This window comes from Herpailurus yagouaroundi, unplaced genomic scaffold, assembly GCF_014898765.1.
Source record: "Herpailurus yagouaroundi ecotype Mexico unplaced genomic scaffold, PumYag 160, whole genome shotgun sequence".
In the NCBI taxonomy this organism is placed as follows: domain Eukaryota; kingdom Metazoa; phylum Chordata; class Mammalia; order Carnivora; family Felidae; genus Herpailurus; species Herpailurus yagouaroundi.
The window spans coordinates 8,699,243-8,710,143 of NW_024412401.1; the positions used below are offsets into that span (position 1 = coordinate 8,699,243).

Genomic DNA, 10,901 nt, shown 5'->3' on the forward strand with positions numbered 1-10,901 from the left:
CTCTCTCTCTCTTTCACTCTCTCTCTCTTTCACTCTCTCTCTTTCTCTCTCTCTTTCAAAAATAAGCATTAAAAATAAAGTTTAGGGGCTCCTGGGTACCTCATACCATTAAGTATCTGACTTCGGCTCAGGTCACAATCTCATGGTTCATGAGTTCAAGCCCCGTGTTGGGCTCTGTGCTATAGCTCAGAGGCTGGAGCCTGCTTCGGATTCTGTGTTTTCCTCTCTCTCTGCCCCTTCCGTGCTCGTACTGCACCCCTCCCCCCCTCAAAAATAAATAAACATTAAAATAAATAAAATCAAGTAAAAAAAAGATATAAATCAACATAATCCATTTTAGGATTAGTAAGAATGAACACTTTTTGTTTAAGAAAGACTTCCCAGGGGAAGAGAGTTTTGAGTTGAGTTTCTCCTTGTGCTAGACACTAAAAAAGTTACAAGGAAAAAAAAAAGACCTCTGTACAAGTTAGAAAAAAGGTTTGTCTTGGGGAAGATACAGCCTTGAGGATGCAGGGCTTGACCAGCTGAGTGCTGGCTAGATTCCAGTTTCCACGCGTCTCCCTACGACATACGCGGTGACCCTGATGCTTCTTGCTCTGCTCATGAGAAGCCCACAGTCTAGTAAGGGAGTTAAGACAAGTATATATATTTTCTTATTTCGAAGTAGATGGATAAAAGATGTCTAGGGGCGCCTGGGTGGCTCAGTCGGTTAGGCGTCTGACTTCAGCTCAGGTCATGATGTCACGGTTCATAAGTTCGAGCCCCGCGTCAGGTTCTGAGCTGACAGCTCGGAGCCTGGAGCCTGCTTCGGATTCTGTGTCTCCCTCTCTCTCTGCCCCTCCCCCACTCATGCTCTGTCTCTCTCCATCTCTCAAAAACTGAATAGAAAAAAGTTAAAAAAAAAAAATTAAAAAAAAAAAGATGTCTAACAGGTATGGATCCAATGCCTAGGAAGTTCAAGGGAGAAATATGAGCTAATGTCTCTGTAACTGCAGATTGGAAAAATCTTTTAATTCTTAAAAAATTTTTAATTTTTTTCTTTTTTTGAGAGCGAGCAAGCAGGAGCGGGAGAGGGGCATAGGGAGAGGAAGAGAGGATCTTGAAAAAAAACATTAAAAAAACCTTTTTGGTTAATGTTTATTTTTATTTTCGAGAGAAAGGCAGAGCATGAGCAGAGGACCAGTGACAGAGGGAGACCCAGAATCCGAAGCAGGCTCCAGGCTCTGCGCTGTCAGCACAAAGCCTGACAGGGAGCTTGAACTTGTGACCCGTGAGATCATGACTTGGCCCAAAGTCGGATGCTGAACTTCCTCAGCCACCCAGGCGCCCCGAGAAAGGGAGAATCTTCAGCAGGCTCCACACTCCGTGAAGAGTGAGATGTGGGGCTTGATCTCACAACCATGAAATCATGACCTGAGCTGAAGAAATGAGATGCTAAGCCAGATGCTTAACTGACTGAGCCACCCAGGCGCCCCTATAACCACAGATCAAAAAAAAAAAAAAAAAATACCAGTTGCCCGTGTGTTGAGATATTAGCGTTGTGAGTTAATTTATCAGGCCATCCCATGTTATCATCGAGGTTTGTCTTTTGCCTAGACTCTGAGCCCCATGTTGCTTAGCTGATGGAGGGAATCTGTGAATATTTTTCAGAGCGATCACTTGAGGTCACAGATGACCGGTTTTAAGTTTGTGCTCCCAAAGAGTGACTCGAGTGAATCTTTCCTTTGCGACTCATAAATAGGCTTTGCTGTAATCAAGGCAGAGAAACGTTAATTAAAACGAATTCTCCTGTGGCTTTTTCCAAAGCTTTTGTTTTGTGTGGGCAATAAAGCAGTGTGTAGGCAGAACATCTTGAACCGGGGTGCACTTTGCCACCGCATGCTTGCCTGAAACTGTTCGGGGTTCTTTGATGAATGTTTGCATTCATCCTTATGAACCGATTATTGACAAGCCTAAATAACTTCTAGCAGTGAGCTCTGTGGAACATTTCTGGCAGTCTGTGGCTTGTTTAATAGAGTCATGACAGGTGAACAAAAAAGGGATACATCATTTTGAACTAATGGAGCTAGCGACATAAATACATTTAATCATGTTACAAATCGGCTTTCTTAGAATATGAAGAATCTCCACATCTGGAGGGATCTTAGTGGCGATGTCCTGCGTTTTCCCACTGAGGCGTTTTCCCAGGTGTTTCTTCAGTTCTCTGAGATAACCATCCCATGACTAATGAAATATTTTAGTGATCAGAAGCATGCGATTTTGCAAGGCAACCCTTTTTCTTCAAGTACTTCTAATTGACCTGCATTTTCCTAAGATTTTACCCGTTAGTCTCCCTTCTTCGTAGAACAGAACAAAGTAGGCTTTAAAAAGAGCCCATCTACATCCTGTTTTATGTTGTCTATTTCTCTTTTCTTTCCCTTTCTTCCTTTCCATCCTCCCCTCCTTTCTTTCCTTCATCACTTTCTTTGCCAATGTTTCCAGACTTTTCCCTGTCCGTTGCCAGGAATTCTTTAGCTTATCACGGCTCAGAATGTATCACTATGAAATGTTCTTTTTAGAGCTGAATATACTCCTGTACTTGTGGTGTGACCCATACTGTGCACTTGAGTAGTATCTCATTAATTAAAAGAAAAATTATTTTAGAGAAAGCCATGCCACTGATGGCTGAAATCATAGTCAAGGAAATCCTGTTTTCTTTTTACACCAATTGTTCTTCCATGTTGTATTTGTGGAATTGTCTTTTTTTTTTTTTTTTTTTTTTTTTTGGATTTACCTGCCTTAAACATCACTGTTGACTTTGTCCAAGACTTTGATTCATTCTTTTTAATTGTGACTCTTGTCATCGCACATGTTGTCTATCGTACATGACCTATTGCTACATCAAGAAAGAACATTACTTCATAAATATTGTTACAAATTTTGGTGATGTTACAGGTTAGAGAGCCTTTGATGCTAACTTGCTGAGGTTGTCCCCCGATTTTTTTATTATGGAAAATTTCAAGTATGCACAAAAAAATACACTCAAGGAAATACATTGTCCAATAAACTTGAGGCTTTATTTTAAATCCATTTTCTTGGTGGCCTTTTTCCTTTCTCATTGTATATTTGCAAAAGAGCAAAATAATTTAGCTGTTGGACTGTTCACATTTATTTTTTATAACTTAGTATTTTCTATCTCCCTTGATCTTTTAATATCTTTTTTCTTTTGTTTGCTAGCCATTGATTTTTCTCTTGGTATAACTTAAAGTCATTTTGGGTTATTATGGTGGTAACAACTGGTGAAAGGTACAGCTGGTCAGCTGTAGGCTTTCCTCTTGATGAATTTAACAGACATGAGGCTTCGGATTGAAGCAGATGGTTCATTGTTTGGAATCTCTGGGAAATGCCAATGTGTCTGTGAGTAGGACCATATCCTTAATACCAACTCCAGAATTTTGATCGGAACAGCTGGGTTTGAACTGAATTGGGATTTTCAAGAGCACCCAAGTCCTTCCTATCTAATACATTAGCCTGTTGAGTAGACATCCTACCCTTTGAACATGGTCTTCCATTGCATCTGCCAAGTGTGGAAATGATGCCCTCAGTTAAGGTGGTCTGAGCAAATAACCTCCAGGTGAAGGGCTTAGTAGTACATAGACTAACATGCCAACCCATTTCTTCCAGGTAACTACGTTGGAATTGTAGAAAGGAGAGTTCATTTGGAGAACTCAAAACCAGCTTTAATTAATTTCCTTCAACATGTTGGCAGTGTCATGTAATTTGTCTTAAAAAAAAAAAAAATCTGCACTCAGAGAAGTTAGGAAAAGAAAAGAAGTTGGACCAGCCAGCAGCAATGAAAACAGTAGCAAATTGTATTTTGGCTAGTGACAGAAAAAGGCGGAGTTGATCCATGGTTTAATCCTCTTTGAATTTTGTACATTTCTTCATTTCTTGGAAGTCTTCATACATTTGGAGAAGAATATTGTTAAGGCTTCCTGTGTAGTTTACAATTACCCTTTGGTTTTGTATATTGTTTTAATATCCTACAATTAATTTGTTTTTTAAACAGGTAAAAGATTTGGTCCAGACAACAGAAGTGATGACGTTTATTGAAGAAGTATATTTAAGCCTTCTGCGTCATCCCATTTTCTGGAAAATTCAGCTTAGCCAGCTGACCCTTCAGCTCTTGTGTGTCTGTGAAGTCAGCTTAAAGATAACTGGGGAATGCTCCTCGTTAATTCACCTTTTAGAACACAGCGTTGAACTTCTGAAGGAGGTAAGGATAGTACGAAATTTTAATATCCCTGTTGTCCCTTAAGTGGGCCTTTCAAAGCAGGGTGAGTGTATTCTTTTACTTCATTGCATATCAAAGGTGTTTTGATCAAATACCATTAGATCATACTATTAATGTGCTACTGCTGTCGTCTGTTATAAAAACAAGTCACTAAATTTGGAGCACCAGTTAAGGGTCTACCCCTGTAGCATTTTGTTTTTCATTTATTCACATACAACACAAGTACTGAGCACCCATTATATGCTCGACCCTGTAGAATACATACAAGAGAAGGTACAGTCTGTGACCCCAAGAGACTTACAAACGTGAAAAAAAATAACGCAAATAATTGGAGGACAGTAAATTAAATGCTTTTCTGGGAGGATCTGGAAAGTGCAGTGGGAGTACAAATTAAGGGAAGCAGGGCCTTGAGTTCAGATTTGAGGAAGTCTGAAGAGGGGTTTGCCTGATACAAACCAGGTGTTGGGGAGGCATTCCAGCTGTGGAACAGCATGTGCCCAAACACAGAACCATGAGCAAGCTGGGCAGGCGTGACCTTTTCAGAAAACAAGGTGTCAACAAGGTACTGTTGACCGATCAAGATGTAGGGGAGGAGGCTGGGCCTACCACGAAAGGTCTTCTGTGCCACACGAATGAATTTACACTTTATCTTCTAAGCGAGGCGTGCTATTGCAACCTTTCTGCATGGAGGTGCCCTCCTGTTTTTGGGTGTGGAAGATCATTGTGGTGGGACAGTGGAGGAGGTTTTTAGAGCAGGGCAACACTACTGGGGCAGGCAGTGAGGAGCCACATCTTAGACCGTTGGAGTGGCTGTAACAGACTACCACGGGATGGGTGGCTTGAACAACACAAATTCGTTGTTCACGCTTCTGGAGACCAGGAAGTCCCAGGCCAGGGTGCTGGCTGACTGGATTCTGGTGAGGAATCTCTTCCTGGCGTGTAGATAGCTGCCTCCTTGCTGCGTTCTCACAGGGTGGGGAGAGAGCAAGAGTGAGCCATTCCTTCTTGTTAAAAGAACACTATTCTTACTGGATGAGGGCCCCACCCTTATGACCTCATTTAACTTTAATTCTGCACTCCAAATGTAGTCGCATTGGTAGTTAGGACTTCAGCATATTTATTTGTGTGGCGGGGCAACGTTTCTGTCCATAGCAAGGGGCTGATTAGGAGAAGAGAGTAGGAAAGAGTAGAAGATGGAGAGCAGAGAGTAGGAAAAGAGAGATGTGGGAGATGAAGTCAGTAGGGCTTTGTGACTGATTAGATGGCGAAGGAGAAGTTCCTTGACAAGAGTCTCAGCTTTCTCTTTTGGGCATCTGGATGGCGCCATTCACTTGGAGGGATGGCAGCAGATGTTGGAGGGAAGATGACAAATCTTGGTTTTAGGGAGACTTGGTGTGAGGTATATGTGAATCATAGATAGTTGGGTATGTGGTTTTGAAATTCAGGATAGAAGCTTTTAAGCGAAAGGTGTAGCTTTGTAGACATCTACTTCGGGGTGGGAGTTTTAGCCATGGGATTGCATTGCGTGGGTTTTCATGGAACTCCAGGGGCTAGAGTGTACTGAAAATGGGGAGAGCGGATGGCTAGAAGGATTACATGTTAAACAGAAGAGACTGAGGACCTGAAAATCAAGGGAAGGAATAGCTCCTATTTCGAAAAGGTGAATGGCCAACATTGTCATGCTGAGAGTATTTAAAATAAGGTATGGAAAGTACTGTTAGGATGCAGTGAGTAGAAGTTTATTGTTTGCATTAGAGGAAGCAGTTTGGAGTGATGGAACCAAATTAGAATAAAGGAGTAAGTGATAGGTAGGAAACAGAAAGGGGATGTAGATTTTAGAAGGAAGTGGGAGCCAAGGAAGGCAAATTTGTCAATTTGTCAACGATGTGTTTGTGTTCTATAATATATGTTGATATGTGTAATAGTAATATGTGGTATATATTCTATAGTAATAGAATATCTCTATTTTATAAAGATCAATATTTTATCTCTATTACATAAAATCTGTTATCTCTACTGTATGTTGTATATAACAGGATAATCATTATAGATCAAAGCCCTATTTAGATGTATAAATATATATAACCATACCTATTAGATATATAACATCTGCTGTTTATGACACATAATATTTCTAGGTAAGATATAGAAAATATGTAAAAACACAGTTCTTGTCACATTTTGGATGTTAACCCCTCATCAGATAGATCATTAGCGAATGATCTCCCGTCCCGTAGATTGCTTTTTCATTTTGTCAATGATTTCCTTTCCTTTGCTGTGCAAAGGCTTTTTATTTTGATGCAGTCTCATCGGCTTGTTTTTAGCTTTTGTTGTCCTTGCCTCAGGAAACACCCAAAACAATACTGCTAAGACCAACTTCTGATTGCTTACTGCCTATGTTTTCTTCCAGGAATTTTATCATTTTAAGTGTTATAGTAAGGCTTGAATCCATTTTTAGTTTTTTAGTGTATGGTGTAAGACAGTGGTCCAGTTTCATTCTTTTGCGGGTAGCTGTGTAGTTTTTCCCAGCACCATTTGAGAGACTGTCCTTTCCCCATTGTATATTCTTGCCTTTTTTGTCGAAGATTAATCATCCATAGGAGTGTCGGTTTATTTCCAGGCTCCCTGTTCTGTTCCATTGATCTGTGTGTCTGTTTTTGTGTAAGTACCATACTGTTTTGATTACTGTAAACTTGCAGTATAATTTGGAACCTGGGAGTGTGATACCTCCAGCTTTGTTGTTCTTTTGCGACATTTCCTTGGCTGTTTGAGGTCCTTCTGTGGTTCCACACAAATTTTAGGATTACTTGTTCTGGTTTGGTGAAAAATTCTATTGGTATTTTGATAGGGATTGTTTTGAATCTTTAGATTGTTCTGGGAAGTATGAACGTTGTAACAATAATTCTTCTAGCCCATGAACATGGAATGAATATCTTTCCATTTATTTGCGTCCTTTTCAGTTTCTTTCATTAGTCCCTTATTGTTGTCAGAGTACAGGTCTTTTACTTCCTTGGTTAAATTTATTCCTGTGTATTTTTTTCTTTTTTGATAACAGTTGTATATGGGATTGTTTTCTTAATTTCTCTTTCTGATAGTTTAGTATTAGTGTATAGAAATGCAACAGATTTCTGTATGTTGATTTTTGTATCCCACAACTTTACTGAATTCATTTATTTTAATAGTTTTTCAGTGGAGGCTTTGGGGTTTTCTGTATGTAGTATATGTCCTCGGCAAATGTGACAGTTTTCTTTCTAATTTGGATGTCTTTTATCTCTTTTGCTTGCCTCATTGCTGTGGCTAGGATTTCCCATACTACGTTGAATAATGGGGTGAGAGTGGGCATCCTTGTCTTGTTCCTGGTCTTAAAAGGAAAGCTTTTAACTTTCACCATTGAGTATGATGTGAGATGTGGGTTTGTCATATATATCCTTGATTATTTTAGAGTATGTTCCCTCTCTACTCACTTTGTTGAAGGTTTTTTTTTTATGATAAATGATTGTTGAGTTTTGTCAAATGTTTTTTTTTTTTCACATTTATTGATTTTTGAGAGATAGAGCGAGACAAAGTGAGAGTAGAGGTGGGGAAGAGAGAGAGGGAGACACAGAATCCAAAGCAGGGTCCAGGCCCTGAGCTGTCAGCACAGAGCCTGACGTGGGGCTCGAACCCACAAACTGTGAGATCATGACCTGAGCCAAAGTCGGACGCTCAACTGACTGAGCCACCCAGGAGCCCCTGCTTTTTCTTTTTTAAACTGGGCACGGAGGGGCACCTGGGTGGTTCACTTGCTTGGGCATCCGACTCTTGATTTCAGCTCAGGTGATCATCCCAGGTTCTTGGGATCAGGCTCCATGTCAGGCTCTGCACTGGGTGTGGATGGAGCCTGCTTAAGATTCTCCTCTCTCTCTCTCTCTCTCTCTGCACCTTTCCCCTGCTTGTGCATGCTCTCTAAAAATAAAAAAATAAAAAATAAGTGGACGTGCAGAATTTGAAATGAAACTGACGAAAAGATAATGGCAAAGAATAGTATGACAGTATATACAGTAAGCATATTGGGTTCAAAATGCACTGATTGTCCTCAAGTAGATAGCCATTGCTTCATTGTTCTCAACCGTATTTCAAAACAGTGAGCAGGTATAGGCCCAAAGACACACATTAGAAAATACTCCTTTAAAACAATTCACAATTTTTCTTTCTTTGCTGGTTTTGAGAAGTCCATAAATAAGCACTTTGGAAGAGTGTGCCGTTTATTTTCACTTTTTAAATGGTATAACAGAGATGTGGATGTTTATTTATTATATACGGTGCCGGAGTTGAGCGTATTTCCAAGATTATAACTTTGAATTTGTCAGACTAATTTGTTTTCTCCAAGTGTTTTCTTAACACTTGGTTCTAGCTCTTGTTTCCTTTTTTTTTTCCTTTCCTTTTTTTTTTTTTTTTCCCTTGCCTGTCTTCACAGTTCCTAGACTCTTCTGCTCGGCAGGTGTTTCTGTAAAATTTCAGAAATGAAGTAACTTCAGGAAAATTTAAGCAAAAGCCTGGACCTTTCTTCTTTAGTTCCAGAATACGTTAGTGTTTTCTTTATTTAGAAAGCTCAAATAATATCTTATGTTTTTTGCAATCTATTTATTAGAACTTGATGTTCACATTCTTCTTTTTCATTTCATTTACATACTTGATGAAAATATTTTTCAGTTTCTATGGTTATTGCTTTGCTACATTTAAATGTGCTTAATAGATTACTGTCATGTAAAAATAATTTCTGCCTCCCTGGGTACTATTGTTTCTTTTATAAAAATACCACGAGTTACTAAAACTTGGTAAGTGTAGTTCTTTACCTAAGTTGTATAGTCTGGATTAGTTGAGCTACTTTGCAGAAATGAAGTATCTCGTAGTATTTCACATAGGTTTTCAGTGGTTTGAAAAATTGGTTTTGAAGACTTGTCAGTCTGTTGTGTTACAGAGTTTTCTGCTTTAAAGTGATTTGGGGTATAGCCTAGGCTCTTCAGCCAGGTGCGATAATGTTTTGAATTCACGTATATATATTGAAAAAAAAATAAAATAAAAAAAAATACAAAATTAAAAAAAAAATAACGTTGTACAATAGGTTTAAGATCTCTCACGTTTTATGTACTCTTCCTGGATACGTGTTAATAAAGCATGGCTCTGGGAACTTCTTTAATTCCACTCTTGTTTTTCTTTTAGGATTTTCCTGTTGAACTGGTCATAATTGGAATAGCTTTACTGCTTCTACAGACTCCAGCAAGTCAGCAGAAGCCGATCTTAAGTCTGGGTAAATAAAAATACTCTCATAAGAGTAAATCGTAAATCTAACATGAGTGGTAGCAGGACTCACTTGAACTATGTATTAGGTTGTGCTATAAAGTCCTATATACTTTGAGTTTCCATTCTAGAATTTTCCTAATTAAGGAACAAAGTAGAACTTTGTTTTTATTACCCAACAAGGTGGGAGTTTTTTTGGTAATTTTTTTTTAAATGTTTATTTACTTTTGAAAGAGAGAGCGTGAGTGGGGGAGGGGAAGAGAGGGAGGGAGGGAGACACAGAATCCGAAGCAGGCTCCAGGCTCTGAGCTGTCGGCACAGAGCCCGATGTGGGGCACGAACCCATAAACCGTGAGGTCATGACCTGAGCCTAAGTTGGATGCTTAACCGACTGAGCCACCCAGGCGCCCCCAGCAAAGTGTTTTCTGCAAGGTTCCTTATGCCATAATATACCAGTTATCTCAGCTGTGTGTTAGGACGTTATAATCTACATCCTGTAGCAATGACATTGGTAAATATTTTGAAGGGCATCTCAACTTATTCACAGTGTACATCAGATTGAAAGTCAATAGCATAAAACGCCTGAAACAAAAGAAAGGTACAAATAGCATTTGTATTCATTTTTTAAACTCTATATACCTTTCCTATTTAAAACCGTTGCGACCTGGAACACGATTTAATTTATAGTCACTGTATCAACCTAGCTGGAAACAAATGAAAGATAACATTCTTCTGACTATCCAGGATTGATTTGAAACGAGGGTGAGGGATGAGGTTAAAGGGGGGGTGGGAGGGGAGTTTAAAACTGTTCCTTTTAAGAATATGGTAAAGAATCCAGTCGCTAGGGCTGACAGATTGGCAAGGATGTCATACCTTTAAAACAAAGCTTTTATGCTAATGTCACCTTGCTTTACTCGGTCTAATACGATCCGTGTAGTCATGTAGGATCCGACTGGATTATGTTGCTTGGTGCCGTGATCTGTGGATCTGTCCCCACCGTCATTTTCAAGTGCTTGAGGTAAACCCCGACGGAGAGCTTCATGGTGGGCATTTTAATTCATCACGATTTTGAGGGTCAGTTGGTCTGTTTACAATCTGTCTTGACCATGGCTCTAGCAAGTGGAGGGGACCCTTGGCTTCCCGCGCTGTTTGTCTCTTGGCCTTGTTTAGGCCCTCCTGAGGCTCTTTCTGAACTGCTTTTGCCTTTTTGGTTGATGTTGTTCGTCTGGCGGTGCACATGGCATCCTCCCGCGGGTATAATTTGCCAACGAACGCTAGTACTTTAGACAGCCATACTTCTGTTTTCTTTTCTTTTCTTTTCTTTTCTTTTCTTTTCTTTTCTTTTCTT

General features: G+C 39.7%; 1 protein-coding gene across 4 annotated transcripts in view; it reads left to right on the forward strand.

The window, feature by feature from the left end:
* The window catches only part of FOCAD (focadhesin), a 316,309-nt gene that overhangs the window by 80,655 nt on the left and 224,753 nt on the right, over positions 1 to 10,901 (forward strand). For all 4 annotated transcript variants that reach the window (XM_040481365.1, XM_040481366.1, XM_040481368.1 and 1 more), the window contains 2 exons: positions 4,049 to 4,255; positions 9,476 to 9,563. In XM_040481365.1, coding sequence (XP_040337299.1) covers positions 4,049 to 4,255; positions 9,476 to 9,563 — 295 coding nt within the window. The remainder of the gene's footprint in view (positions 1 to 4,048; positions 4,256 to 9,475; positions 9,564 to 10,901) is intronic.